The 16,087-nt window shown below is 35.6% G+C and overlaps 2 protein-coding genes across 2 annotated transcripts in view; one reads left to right on the top strand and one right to left on the bottom strand.

Annotated features, from left to right (window-relative positions):
• LOC134664539 (phosphatidylinositol 4-kinase beta) overlaps positions 1 to 13,888 on the bottom strand; it is an 82,144-nt gene extending 68,256 nt beyond the window's left edge. Inside the window, exon 1 of the mRNA XM_063521237.1 lies at positions 13,358 to 13,888. Within this exon, the coding sequence (XP_063377307.1) occupies positions 13,358 to 13,449 (92 nt within the window). The 5' untranslated portion in view covers positions 13,450 to 13,888. The remainder of the gene's footprint in view (positions 1 to 13,357) is intronic.
• Positions 13,889 to 14,696: 808 nt separating this feature from the next.
• LOC134664830 (bolA-like protein 2) lies at positions 14,697 to 15,769 on the top strand. The gene is made up of 3 exons (XM_063521564.1): positions 14,697 to 14,830; positions 14,918 to 15,096; positions 15,549 to 15,769. Exons 1-3 carry the CDS (start codon positions 14,785 to 14,787, stop codon positions 15,678 to 15,680), a joined length of 357 nt encoding a protein of 118 aa, XP_063377634.1. The 5' UTR covers positions 14,697 to 14,784; the 3' UTR covers positions 15,681 to 15,769.
• The last annotated feature ends 318 nt before the right edge of the window (positions 15,770 to 16,087 follow it).

Genomic DNA, 16,087 nt, shown 5'->3' with positions numbered 1-16,087 from the left:
TATAACCATTTCGACGAATTTAGGTGTCACCTGTACTTATAAAGTCTCTGAAATTAGCCTTCTGACTTCTGGCCTTGACATTTTATGGAGTCACGATTAAGATATAATATTTAACGTTGACGTGTTACTTATACTATATTAATGGTCGATAGTTATCTAATCGTAGCATTCGTAGCACGACTAGTACGTCATAGCAAAAACGTACATGATTAATTTATGGTTCAGAATCTGTTTTTCGCACTTGCACCTTTATGCGTGAATAAAAATCTACCACAAAGTGCTTGTTTAAAATTGTATATCTGCACTAATGCGTTTTACGTGGGCTGCCTTCAAGACTCAAGTTTAAATCAAGCGTAAACAGAATTGTCATAATTCTATAAAACAAAGCTAACAATCTTATAAATGGGGTCAATCACTTGTTTATGCCAATGATAACGACAACCGCATCAGTCTAGAGACGCATGGGGAATATAGTTCAAGCTCCGAACAACCAAGTAGAATAAATGGCGACAAAAACAGATATCTAGTCAAACTTAGGGATAAAATATAGTCCCTACATAACAGGATTCAGAATGCCGAGGGAAAATTACAACGTTTGCAAGGTATTAGCCCCTTTAAACTGTCAAAAACCGGGCAAGTGCGAGTCGGACTCGCGCACGAAGGGTTCCGTACCATAATGCAAAAAAAAAAAAGCAAAAAGAAAACGGTCACCCATCCAAGTACTGACCCCTCCCGACGTTGCTTAACTTTGGTCAAAAATCACGTTTGTTGTATGGGAGCCCCATTTAAATCTTTATTTTATTCTGTTTTTAGTATTTGTTGTTATAGCGGCAACAGAAATACATCATCTGTGAAAATTTCAACTGTCTAGCTATCACGGTTCGTGAGATACAGCCTGGTGACAGACGGACGGACGGACGGACGGACGGACAGCGAAGTCTTAGTAATAGGGTCCCGTTTTACCCTTTGGGTACGGAAACCTAAAAATTACACATAGCAGGTACTGGCACTCAGGAAAACGTGACAAACGATGGGAAAGAAAGATTTAAACACCTCGTTTAATTTAACCAAAATGACAAAGCTAACAAAACAAGCTTAACGACCGGAACTAATTGTTTTTCCTGGGATTTCAATTGAATGTGTAAATAAGGCTGTAGCACCGACACAGCACCATTAGGTATTCTATAGGCGAGCACGGATCAGCTTAAATTGCGGTCAGCATACAAGCCAGCTGTTCAAAGGGCGTTGTTGTACAAGGATACTTATATACATACGCTCTTTGTATTTGTGGTGTACACTGGCGTGCATTCCTCGCATGCTTGGCTCGATTGTCCACCCGATAAAGGGTCAACAATTAACTGTAATTGAGGCAGCTTATTACACTGGGACTCAGACGATTCTATCTTTAATCGCTAACACGAATTGACTCATTTCGTTGGGAGGAAAGTATTAGTCACGCTAAATTAGGTGAGTGTTATCGGTCTAGTTTTAAAAGAAAATGTCTGTTTTATGTCGAGTAAACACAGCCGAGTAGGCCGCTAATTTTGTGGCTATAAATATAGGTTATGTTCTTTATGTATCAGCCAATTACCCATCAGCATCACGTAACGTTATTTATTTTTTTATTTAATTTTTTTTTAATGCAAAACAATTAAACAGCATAACAGTAAAAATACCAAACCACTGCGAACTTAAAGATTAAAGAAAAAGAATACAATATGTATACAATTCATCACAAGTTACAAAAACATAAAATAAATGAAAATGAAAGTACATAGTACATATGAATCATGTCAGTCCCGTCTAATTCTCTTTGACAAACAATAGGACCTACCTGCCTACCTACCTGCTGTTTCAGTCCAGACTCGGTCAGTTTGTCGTCCGTGTCACTAAATTAATTAGGTATACAGAAACATGCCAATAAATTATAACGTGGGCGTGGCCACCTTTATAGAATCCATCGAAGTAGGTAACAAAATCTATAATTAAACACGTTAAAACTCAGAAACGTCTAGCCTGATATTAGTCTAAAAACAAATGATCAGTATGATCACAAATTGCAACCTGGCGAAACCAATACGCAAACAATAAACTCGATGAGCACGAGAAAAACACGAAACGCCTCGAATCGACAATGACAAATGTCGACAACATTGTAGCGTTACTTCCGGAACTATGAGTAGCTTCCGGCGTGGTAAATGGACGCTCAATAGCTCTCTCGCCAAGAAGGTCGACAGAAAAAATTGAAGAGCAATCGGTCACGAGGATACCCACTTATCTTAAGCTAAAATTGCGAAACCTCGTAACTCAATTTCAAGGACATTAGGGATTTGCTACTTTAGCCAACAACACCTAAAGTTGAAAACCTCTTAACTACTTTCGGAGGTGATAAGAGGTTTGCGACTTTAAAGCCGACGTTATTCGACATCGGCGTGTGGCCGTTAAAATAATCGGTCGCACGGAAGAGGCGGAAATTCGGAAAACGTTACGAAACGAATTGCCACACTCGATAAACGTAATATGTACATTACATATTGACATAGACGACGCGTGTCAATATCCTTGTAATCATGCGACCTCTTTTTTGTTGTCTGAGTTCACAACTTGTTTGCCCAATTTTATCTGATGAAAGGAAAAGGAGAATGGGAGGATGAGAGGTCCTTAAGTGTAGACGGGTCACTCAGTGATTGTATGGAAATTTCTATAGAAAGCGCTCCCTTCCCTTTCTCTTGTTTGTATACTCGTAGTTGTTTTATGTTGTATGGCCACACATAATGTATAACAGAATGGTAAATATGTATATACAGATTATAATATTTTTTATAATGTTATATGTCCCACTTAAATTAAAAAAAAAAAACACCATTTAGCTACTTTCTTTTTATTTTTAGTTAACTCATTGTCGGTCGTAACATTGCGTTAAATAATTTTAAATATTTACGCAGAAAGTTTTATTTTCCAATTTACATTGCATGGATTAAAAAATAATTATTATTTTAATAATGTTTGAGACTATGTCCCGGAACGATACTGAATCTGTGTACCTAACAACAAAATGTCGGCTTCCGCGCTAACGGCTCCAGAGGTTGTAACTTCATTAGTACCGAATCAAATAAAGATTAGGCTTAATTAGGTGTAATATTCTCGTTCGTTGGATATGTTTGTTAAAGGACCAAGCGGTCCCAGAACTCAAAGGGAAGTTTAATTGAATTGAATTAATTATGGAACTCGGTGCTCAAAGGGGCTATTAGGGGCTTTTTAATCACACCACACTGCAATCAGTGGTACGTACTGACAGTATTTTCAATTCTATATCCGGAAATTCACTGTAAGTTATATACTTGTTTAAAAATTTGTTCGTACATATCAATAATGTCAACCATATCTATTTATTTAAAATTACGCTTAGTAACCCAAACGAACCCGCAATAAATTCGGGTTACCTACACACAAATTTTACAGTCGGGTAATTAACCCCTAAAATGGTAGGTACCAGTGTTACCAACTCGGATTTTGAAAAAATGCTAGACTAATGTCTAAATTATGCCAAAATTATGCCAAAGTTTTTTGAAATAAGCTGAAAAAAATGCTAAATTGAAACTTGAAATTAGACACTTAAAACACATACATTTTTCAATTTTTCCGCCACTTTTCTACTAACAAGATCTGCTTGACCAGCTTTATATAGTCCGTCGACGTCCATCCGTCCACAAAAGTCAAAATTCTTATGAAAATATGAACCACATAAGGCGATGGCGCATATTGTTGCTGCCAAGTTGGTGCAAACTTGGCTTAGACTAAATTATGCTAAAAAATATGCCAGATGCTAAATGGAAAATTTTGGTGCCAAAGCGAGTGAAAATATGCCAGATCTGGCATCATTTATGCCAAGTTGGCAACACTGGTAGGTACGTGTGCGAGTTATCTGTCTGTAGATGTAGGTATTTCCTTTTCTAATGGTAGAGTGGTACTGTGTGGCTTTAATATCTTTAAGAGAATACTTCAACTTTACTCGTTGATTCGCGAGCATAGATAATTGTCTTTTTTTACAACTACATACCTCCTTACAACGACAATATCACTTTACTATATTTGCAGCATTAAGTAAAATTGCTTGCTTAACCTCATAATGACGATGAATCATGATATTCATTATCGCAGGCTAACTTTTTATCGTCGTGCACAATAAAAGTAAGTCATTCAAAAAAGAAAATTGACTTCTATTGCCGGAATGAGTCAGTTTTGTATACGGCTAATGGGATTAAGTACATGAATTAGATTAGATCGTCCCCTTTTGTGAAATTAATGCAACATAAGCCGGATGCCCAAAGCAGCGCGTTTAGCGCTATTAGTTAACAGTTTTATATGGCAGCTCTCATACATTTCGTTTTCTTTAAAATGTTTTAATTAAATTACACAAATGTTTAATGTTTTAATTTAATGTAACTAGTACTTGCAATAGCATGTCAAATTAATATCATATTAAACATAATGTAGATTAGGCATCAACGCATGAAAACACTATAATCCTCGGCCTAATTAGGTTTACTTTATACGATTGAATGTGTTTATTGTTTAACTTGGTCAGAAGTCCTCGAAGAATAGGGCGGGTCGGCAACGAGCATTTACATACCACGAGGCAGGGTATGTTACTTTCCATAATGGCCGCATTACCTTTTAAAAGATGCAAGCTTTAAGTAGTCGAGCTAATTTAAAAATACACAATCATTTTTCATGACAATACTCTAATGACTGAACAAACATACTTATTGACAATAAAGCTGCCTTGGACTGTCTACTGGACAGAAGGCCACAAACAAATCATTTTAGATTCATTGAATGATACACCGATATTGTTTCAATAGATAAGACATTTATAAGGCCTTCCTATGGACATTGGACAACGTTCATTTATTACCTAAGTTTTTTTTTTCATTATTTTCTACGGAATATCTTAAAGGACAAAATAATTATATTGTTCTGTGGAAATTATCATAAACACTTGATACAGTAGAGTAGATATAAGTTTAAGTATTATGCAATATGTTTCTTTTACCAGCTGGAAAACGAATGAAAAAAACTGTTATTATTATTCATAACTCTGAGAATACACAATGGCTAGGTCACTTCAAAAACGATGGAGGTTTAAATGCACGAAGCGTCTACTCAATAACGTTTAAATTAATTAGCACTTTGTTAAATAAAGGTAAAAAACGCATTACTCATCCGACAATGAACGTTGACAGCAATTTAGCCTTAACCTTGATGCAAAAATGTCAAAAATAAACTGGTTATTGCAGACAAAAAGAAGGAAACAGTGTCGCTCCTATAATTAAGTACAAAAACGGATGAATTATTGTGAACATGAATTTTGCGGTGACGAGCGGTCATCAACATCATGTGATCACTGTCATCAATTACTCATCCTTTTAAAAGAACAGGGACATATTTCATGAACGTTTAAAATAAGTTAACGCACTTCCGCTTATATTACAAGTTAACAGCTTAATTGATAAGCCACTTAGAATGTGTTTTGTTTTAATAGAACTTTGGTGGGTGTACGATTTTAAACTAATTAGCTCTGAATCCTTAATCAATAATGCGTAATCTAAGATCGCGATTAAATTAGGGGGCTTCCGTTAACATCTACTTATGTTCGCAGATTATGTATCGCTCTTGAGATAGATATCTTGATGTGTCTTTTAATTGAAAAACACATTTTATAAATAAGTTACGGCAAATATGTAACTATTGGGGCATTTCACGCCAAGCGGGCAGCGAAAAAAGTGTCAGGTCATAGAATTTGCTGAAATTTGGAATAATTATACTACTCGATATTTTAAAAATACGCATTCGTTTATTTTTTTTTTATTTGGCACCGTTTCCGGTTTGGAAGCATTTAAAAAATGGACGAAATTTGAGGAGAGCATTTTACAAAAGCTGATGCAGCTATTATTTAATAAACTGAAAAATAAGTTTAATATTGGTTTGTATACAGTTTTAATTGCTTTATCTTGCAGTTATAACAATTTTGATATTTTTTAATTTTTTCATACAAAAAACCGGAAATGAAAATTTCAAGTCCAATTTATATAAAGTTCGGTATTTTTGAAAAAAAATATTTTTGCCTCAAAATGTACCTTATAGTCCATCAAAAATACATGGAAAGTTTGAGAATGGGATCTGCATTAGTTTCGGAGATACATGAACTAAAGTGCAAACGTGCCGGTCTGAGCGTCGTACTGGCGATTCCTTAGTTACCCAGTCAAATAAAGGTTTTGACCCTGGAATGACAAATAATAAGCTGGAAACTCGTATAACTACACCTTCGTTTCGGCGGTCTATAAGTTACGTTAAAAGTCACAGAAAACCTCGTGTTCGCGCCGGAGTTTATTCAAGGTCAAAGGTCACAAAAATTGCTTTATCTCGAATATCAAGGTTTCCATAGCTCTAATGATGTTTACATATAAATGAAGATTGTAGAGCATACAATTTGAGACGAATCATGTTCAGGGCATTTTTCCTGATCCTCAACCGTTTTGGAGGAATTGTCGCATAATTCGGATATGACGGCGCAAAACGCGTAGCGGTCAGGCATACGCTCAGTAATGCAAGTTCACCGTGAACTCCGGTTAATAATAACTTCTATGAAGTTATTTATTTCATAAGATGCTATTTGCGGATCATACGCTGATTTTAGAACAAAAGTTGTCTCTCCTGTGGACAATAGTTAGCAGCTTGTGTGATTTGATTTGGTTTTGATGAAGATTTTATCGCCGACTGTACTTTTTTTTCAGTTATGCACATAACATAACACTACATTCTGCGAATATATTTTAAGGCCATGATGATGCGCTGATGTCATAAGTCATAATATATTCTTATACATTAAAAACGACCCGCTTCGCACGGGTTAACAAAATTATACATAAACCGTCCTCTTGAATCACTCTGCCTATTTAAAATACACAGGGACAAACATCGGGAAGCGACTTTGTTTTAACCTATGTAGTAATGTCATTAAAAATATTGCATTGTCATTGGTTTTTCATAAATATGCCAAATTTTAACTCAATGTAAAACCAACAAATAGTCAACGTTTGCAAATATTGAAGACAGATCGAAAAGATACATATTTCCATCGCCAGTTAAATAAAATAATGTGGAAATGTTTACTTGTATTATTTGTACTTCAACTTTACCTCTTTTCTGTGGACATTAGAGGCAACAAACCCTAATTTTCTAATTAATCCTTGAAGGGGTACTTCTTTTACATATTAGCCTATTTCATAAAATGATTGCATAAATGCACACAAGCTGCTAACTATTGTCCACAGGAGAGACAACTTTTGTTCTAAAATCAGTTTTTTGCACTTCATAGAAGTTATTATTAAGCGGAGTTCACGGTGAACTTGCATTACTGAGCGTATGCCTGACCGCTACGCGTTTTGCGCCGTCTATATCCGAATTATGCGACAATTCCTACAAAACGGTTGAGGATCGGGAAAAATGCCCTGAACATGATTTGTCTCAAATTGTATGCTCTACAATCTTCATTTATATGTAATGTAAACATCATTAGAGCTATGGAAACCTTGATATTCGAGATAAAGCAATTTTTGTGACCTTTGACCTTGAATAAACTCCGGCGCGAACACGAGGTTTTCTGTGACTTTTAACGTAACTTATAGACCGCCGAAACGAAGGTGTAGTTATACGAGTTTCCAGCTTATTATTTGTCATTCCAGGGTCAAAACCTTTATTTGACTGGGTAACTAAGGAATCGCCAGTACGACGCTCAGACCGGCACGTTTGCACTTTAGTTCATGTTTCTCCGAAACTAATGGAGATCCCATTCTCAAACTTTCCACGTATTTTTGATGGACTATAAGCTACATTTTGAGGCAAAAATAAAATTTTTCAAAAATACCGAACTTTATATAAATTGGACTTGAAATTTTCATTTCCGGTTTTATGTATGAAAAAATTAAAAAATATCAAAATTGTTATAACTGCAAGATAAAGCAATTAAAATTGTATACAAACCAATATTAAACTTATTTTTCAGTTTATTAAATAATAGCTGCATCAGCTTTTGTAAAATGCTCTCCTCAAATTTCGTCCATTTTTTAAATGCTTCCAAACCGGAAACGGTGCCAAATAAAAAAAAAATAAACGAATGCGTATTTTTAAAATATCGAGTAGTATAATTATTCCAAATTTCAGCAAATTCTATGACCTGACACTTTTTTCGCTGCCCGCTTGGCGTGAAATGCCCCTATTATGAATTATGAATCTAATACGATCATTTATATTCTTCTGCTTTCATAATAGTTTTTGATTTTCAAAAAGGGTTTTCCAATTAAAAGACATGTAAAGATCGCTTACCTTCTTGCAAGTTCTTTCTAATGCTAAAAAAAGAACTATACAGTCTTCTAATTTCGATATTAGCAGTGGGCCTGTGACGTATAATAGGAGTAATATCATAAATCATAATATATTTAACCTACCTATTGTCCAAAATCCAAATCAATCTTCAATTATTATTTATGAAGGACGTATTAATTAATCGCGTTTGCTCCGATTTATTATTCGTTGTAGTAGTTGTGTCCACTTGAAGATATGAAGTGCAATAAATGACACCAAAATTTTTGCCGCAGCTGCCTCCATTCGATTACATTTCAGGACATACTTATTAATAACTACTTGCATGGGCGTATGCAGCATTTTTTAAGGGGTGGGGCAGAAGTAGGGGAGGCTGGGTACGTTGTAACAGGTTACGGTTGAAACAGAAATTCTTAGCTAATAGTCAGAGACCAGGGTGGGGCAACTGCCCCACCTTGCCCCACCGTGGGTAGGGTACGCCTATGACTACTTGTACAACATGGATGTACAATTACATACTACTATCCAATACAAATACGTTCCATCTTTCTCGTATCGTATCACACTGAAAACTATAAGGTTATAACTGATAGATGTTATGTCGAGAGTTTCGTGGTTAGTAAACTCATACTCCAATTAAAACAATTATAAAATACAATACTTATCTATTTACGAGTACATAAATTTGCAACGATTTAATCTCACCATCGCGGAGATGTACACCGCAGTTGTTATGCTGTGTTTGAATAAGTCTCAAGGCATTGTTAAGAATGCTATTTACATATGGAAATCAGCAACTGATTACTTCTATCTGCTTGCATTGCTTGTCTTGCGTCAGGAGAAAATAACAAATTTGCTTGCAGTAAATACGAGATTTCAGATCGTATCTTGAGAATTGCCTCATGTTGTTTCCGATGGTCGCAGTAAGTAGGCCCAAAAACAGTATTTGGCTGTCCTCTGAGCTGCTTTCCTAGTTGGACTGTTAAAATATGAGTGAAATGAAATTTCACTGTCAATCCTAGCAATGTTTAGTATTAATTTATTTAGTGGTGCCATATTATTTTATTCGGCTTGGGTTACTTCCGATTTGAAACATAAGTTATTAACTTATTAAAACCAACCATGTAGCTCATTAAAGTCATTAACATTACGTGCTCAGGAGAGAGCTCGGAACGTGGAAGCAATCTCGAGCATTACCCGACGGGTCAAAGCCTCGAGCGCCATTAGATTTTATCTCCACATTATGTTAATCTGTTTAAGATCAGTTACCTAAGCGCCGCACCGAGGGTTAAAGGATTAATTATTTATATCGGTAAACTCCGAGCAAACCTTGGTCGTTATTTTTAAACACGTACCGTCCATAACATGTAACATTTAGGGTCCTAGCTAAATTGGTTGTACAATACTTACGCTATAGAATTTCCAATTTAGCAAGAACCCTAAATGGCATAACAATCTAACTACTGAACGCTTCGAGCAACACATCCACGTGCCTCGCTTTGAAAGTTGGACGGGATTTTGTTAGCAGTTAATAATAGGTCCTTAAGCAATTATGTATATTTGAATCCTTTCTCCAAACAACGGTGTCGATGGCTTGTCACGTAATTGGCAGCCATATAGTGACACTGATATTAGTGACTAATCTAATGAGAGCTATATTCTCGTTTGATCATGTAACAGTAACAGCGATCAGTTCGACGACAGGCAATTTGGATTGCTTACGTTATCTCGCTTTTATGATTTTGTAAGAAACAGAACTTTAATCATAACGAATTAAGGTAGTTTATAGAACTTTCTTATCGTGTCCGACACGACGTTTAGAAAGTAATGAAGCAAAAGGCTGACCAGGAAGCCGGCACTTTCCGCCCACTTTTACTTTCCGTCCGTTCACCTCGCGGTCGAAGATCGCCCTACATTCAGCGAACCTTCTTCGAGGCCCAGTCAACAATTTGACCTCTATGTTATTATTAAATTTTGTTTTGGGGCCATCGCGATTGTTTGTATAATGGCGTACTTCGTTTTTCACCATTGCCTTGATAGCAGTAATAAAATAACAGTAGTAAACCGAGTAAGCGCATAAGAGTAATTTACGCGTAGGCCTACTCTGTATATTTCACCTAATAAAAATCCATTAAGATCTCATAAAAGTTCCAGAACTCTTAGAAGTTTGACTTACGTATAAATTGTATCAATGTAAAATGTACCTATGTCCTATTTATGTGTCAGGATCTGACTTATTGTATGAAGTACGCGGAGTCTGGGGTCAAAGGACAGACTGCCTACATTCCAACTGGGCCGGTCATCAATCATGTGTGAATTGTGTGATACGGCATTAGTTCCAACCGAATTCCTAACATGTTATTTATTTGTGGTATTATACGGAATTGAGGTAAATAGAACTACAATATTGGATACAGATGTGCCTGATACTACCAGTTGACCACGACACGAACGAGTACATAGACTGAGAAGGGACACAAACATTATAGCAGGTAATTTGACATGTTCACCTTATTATAATTTAGTATAGGTACCTTGCTAATAATAGATATAGGTAGAATAAATGATATTAATCATTTATTCGCCCAAAATATAAGATGTTCGCAAATAGACATAATAATGAATGCTCTAAGTACTTAAAGGAAAACTATTTCGGCAAATTAAAGATGGTCCTGATAATTTCGAAATATTTCTAACTCGAGAAACCATTGCTAAAAAATCCTAAAATCGTGCTTGTATCTGGCTAAGTAGCACATTTTGATTTTGCTAAATAAAAGCAATGTTTTGCAAACGAACCATCTACTGTCAGTGTACTGAGATGATTCAGATGATATTTTTGGAGGCGCCAGTTTTTCAAATTGGGCGCCAGTCACTAAGATTTTACTGTCATAAACGTCTTATGTATTTATGGTACAGCCGTAGTTGGCAGCCTTATGACGAATTGTAAAATATTTTCCGCGTGTGGCCAAGTCAAACGATTTAGTGAGTTATAGAACAAGTGTTCAAAATTAACACTTATTGGAGCATAACACTAAGTTTAAGAATGAAGTTAATGAGTAGCATTCCACTAAAAACATGATTTAAGTATTTTGCAATCGTATATCCACCGGCCACATCTGATGGCCACTTTGAAAATGGGTATCATGTTAAAAAAGATCCAAGCTAAAGCAATGAACAAACTAATACAGGTTTCTTGCCTATTCAAAACGATCATAACTTTAAACCATTTGCTGAACCGTAAAATAGTCATATAATAATTATTGCTCACTTCGAACACTGTAAAAGTAGTAGTACTGGCAAGTACTAGTAAAGTAATAAATAGCATGTTGGCAACAGTACAACCTCTTTATTACACATAACTTGTACCACAAACATGTAAATATTTACTTACAGATACTGTAGATTGCATGACAGCAAAAGAAAGGATTATATTATTTTGGGATAAAAATCAATATAAGAAAGTTTATTAGAATGTATCACACATTATGAAGGAAGTTTTTTTTTATAAAACATTTTCAATTCTTTTTTTGTCTATAAAAATTAAAATGTGAGATTCTGTATTTACAAGTTTTTTAAGTAGAAATCCGTAACTGTCTTAGAAATCTTTTAATTTAAATCATGCGCCTAGTTGCCATATTTTAGATTTTATTATTGCGAGTCAGTACTCGGTAGCATGACCATCATCATCATAACTTTCTACATATGTGGCCAAATGTGTTAAGCAAGTTTGTAAAATTAAAAAATGTTACATCATCTCTTGCAAATAATTCATGAACAAATACCAGAACAATGTTTAAACAAATGTAAACCGAGGGTGAATCAAGGACAAATTGTTACAGGTCTCCTATTTTTTAAAGCCAAAGAAAAGTATACCTTTTTGCACATGCCACAAGAGCTCTTCTATTTTCATGTCAAAGATTGCACAAAAACAGTGCAACCAAAATAAAATGATGTTCATAAAGTGTGACCAGTTTCTCAAGGCATTGTTTCATGCCCTCTTAACTGCTGGTTCAGTGCTCGCATGGATGGAATGAATGGGAAATCAAGCCATGGCTAAATTGCTGTTATTTGGAAAACTACCAATACTGTTACACAGTGTACTTACATATAAATATACAGTTATATGAAATAGCTAGGGTGACCAGACATCCCAAATTTTAGGCTGATTTTTGACCATATACCTTGAATGCTTCAAAGATTATTTTCACTGGTCACACCTTTATTTACATTTATTCTGTGTAAATATTGGATTTTACATATTTAGCATCCATATTAAGTTAAATTTAGTTTGTAGTTAGTTTTTTAGTATAAATTTAAGGACCAAGGTCTGAAATAAATGATTATGTTATTTTATTTTTTATTTTATTATTGTAGTACAGATCACCAAACAGTAACAATCACCAGGAAAGTGCATATTCCATACCTTAATAGGTAGTTGGAAGATAATGCATATATGTATTAAAATCTCTTTTCTCTATAATTAACAAATGTTAATGCTATTGGCAATAGTTGTAAATGCATTACAGACAAGCAACTTGAGATGCAAATGCAAAAGATGCTGATACTTGCTCAGTGTTGTTGTCTCAAACATTGATTAGTATGTTTACAAATTCAGTAGAACATATTTACTACTGGTTTTTGGGTATATAGGACGTGTTTAGTTTTCCCATGGAATAAAATATTCATCATCATCCTGTCCTGGCCGGTTTCGGCCACGGCGACTGGGGTCGTTTGTACTAGTTATTGAGAGCGACGATCGTGAGCTCTTGTCATAAAATATTACTCACATTAAAAAACAAATATTTGTTTGTGTAAAATAAGACCACTGTAATGCATTTTATTACCTGCGTTTTTCCATAACAACATAACCTGGGTCGTAAAGCCCATTTAACATTGAAACCAGTACAATATCGTTTGTCACGTCAATGCGCCGAGTAAAGATAAAGCACTGATAAGGCTTCTCTCTACTTACCTAAAGTCCAAGCTGAGATTTCTCTGGTGCGCGGAGACCTTCGAGCCCTTGGGGTCACTCCGGCTGCCGTGGACGGGTACATCCTCCAACATGCTCACACACTAACCGACGCTTTGCAAAATAACAATAAACCCATATCACGACTCGCGACGATTACAAATCAAAGAGTAAATAACAACATGGCGTCCATTCCCCTGCATTCGTAACTAACAGCCATAAATACGAAACCCCGTTACGCACAACTAATGAAGATGATATTATATTACATCTCACAGCCATTAAAGTCCTTTCAATTTTTGTTTACACAAAAATGTAGCCCGAATAACTGAAAATATTAAATGGAAATTGCGCCCTACAAAAGCGAGCGACCGTAACGCCAGGAATTGATTGTTACGAGAACAAAAAACTGCGAATATCAAAACTACAATTAAAGTATAATTACTATGCAAACGTAACAAAAGAAATATTCACGAAAATTAAATAAATCGATGGCCTGCGACCAAATTCCGAGACATGTTCGTTTTGTTATGTCAGTTATGTGCTGTCAAAAGTGTCAAAATTGGTTATGGTGGTTTGGGATGCCAGCTCAAAATAAATAATTAGGCATAGTACACATATAGAGCCTCAGTAGACTAATGACTATAGTCTGTAATTTGCCGCTTTTTTACTGATGAAAATGGCTAGTCAGACTATATCTTTTAGACTATTAATATATCTCTTTCTCGCTCTCACTTATAGCGGGATGCAGAGACGGATGGACAGTCAACGGTAAAAATATGGGTGTAGACAACTTACTCAAAAATATGTCCCATAGTTCTTAATTCACTGACATAAGAGTTATGGGACATATTTTTGAAATGATTTGTACACCCATATTTTTACCGTTGACTGGACGTACGGCGAACTACCTTTCCATAGAAGGTAGGATCGCATAAAAGTGGTATACGCGTGCCTCCGTGAGGGACAAAACATACGCAAATGCGACACTGTGATTCGTCGAATTCATTTGTTGCCCACCATTCTCCATACTAATAAAAAGGTGGGGAACAAACAAAAAGCGAGACTGTGACAAGGACAAGCAATAATACCGCTCTCTCTGCTACTCCTACTGAAAGATACATAAGACTATCTCGTTCTGTCAGTTACCTCCACCACTCATGCCAGATCCAGGTATATCCTAGATTCATGTACCTTTCACATGAACGAACGAGCGTCGGACCGCACCAATGTCGCGGTTCGGCACGCTCGTCTGAAACGGCTTTATGATTTATGATTGACGATGTAAACGGTACCAAACGGTACTTTACCATCAATGTCAAAAACTCAAAAAACTGTCAAATGTCATTATATCGGTGAAACGGGAAGTTATGTTTACAGATTTTATTTGAGTGTTTTTAAAACATTTATTTTAGAATTAGGCCGGCGGTATGTTCTTTAATAGTTCAAAGTCATTGTATGATGCATTCCATACAGGTATAGAGATATATTATGTAGTCAACAGTAGGAACACTACAATGAATTGTAAAACACTTAGACTTCTTGCATTTTCACTGTTTACAGGTATTTCTTATACTATAAGAAATAAGTCCGGGGTAGTAGAGAGCATGATTAGGAAGAAATTGCAGGTTGCGTTGCAAACGACGCACCTAGACGTCATAAATGAGCTAGAACAAGCAGAAAAACCTCAATTCAGATTAGTGGTGGTTACAGACAAGTTCCATGGATTACCCATGTACAAGGTATACTTATATAATTACGATAATATAAGTTTAATTTTTCTTTACTTCTGTAACTAAGTAGTAGAATATTTTCGCTTCTCAGAACTTGCTAGGTGTGTTCATTTTGTATTTGAAATGGGGTGCTTAAAACACTGAAAGTGTTAAGTAGTCCAGGAACACATACACCTAATGAGGACAGTACATTTACTTATTTGTTAATAAAATGGAACCGTTCCATTGTAGAAGGAAGGGGATAAGAGACTTTGAGAAAGTAGTCCAAAAGAGTGCATCAAACCCCACAACTGTTACTCATTTACAAATGAAATACTAGTAAGGATAGTCAAAATAAGATGCAATTGTTTACTGTAGTATAATATCATTTGTGAAAAGTGTACCCATGGTCCAGACCAGACACAGGTGATCATTAAGAAATGTGACTTTAGTATCTAATTATTTTATATTAACTTTTTCAGAGATACAATTTGGTTAATGAGGTCCTCAAAGAGGAGCTGCAAGGTGGCACCCAAATTTCTTCAATAATAGCCAAAACCCCCATCCAATGGCACAGAAGTTTGGCAGCTAAGGAACATGGCCCTGACAGTTGAGGGTTTACCCAAGTTATAGAAAATGATGCTGTAATTAATTGTTATTTAGTTTTAATAAATCATGGAGTAAAGCTTTGCCAGATGTATAAGCTGTTTTAACCCTTTCATCTTATTATCTATTAACCCTTTTCCAGCCAGCCATTAATCCAGCTTTGATGATCCATTTGAATACAAGTCACATTTCCCGAAAATGCAATCTAGTTTGAACCCTCAATCGGAATGCTAAAGCAGGCAATTCTATTGGCGGTAAGTGGTCGATAAGTCGAACTATTCCTGGAAAAGGGTTAAAGTGGATGTAAGTTCATGAAAATTAAATACACACATACCCTATTGCCTACAAGTGTTTGATAGAATCTAGTATCTATGAGGTATCACATTAGTCTATTTGTCCTATTACAAAATGAAAC

Source organism: Cydia fagiglandana, chromosome 5 (genome assembly GCF_963556715.1).
Source record: "Cydia fagiglandana chromosome 5, ilCydFagi1.1, whole genome shotgun sequence".
Classification (NCBI taxonomy): domain Eukaryota; kingdom Metazoa; phylum Arthropoda; class Insecta; order Lepidoptera; family Tortricidae; genus Cydia; species Cydia fagiglandana.
The sequence above is the reverse complement of the archived record's forward strand: the minus strand, read 5'-3'. Positions and strand labels throughout refer to the sequence as shown.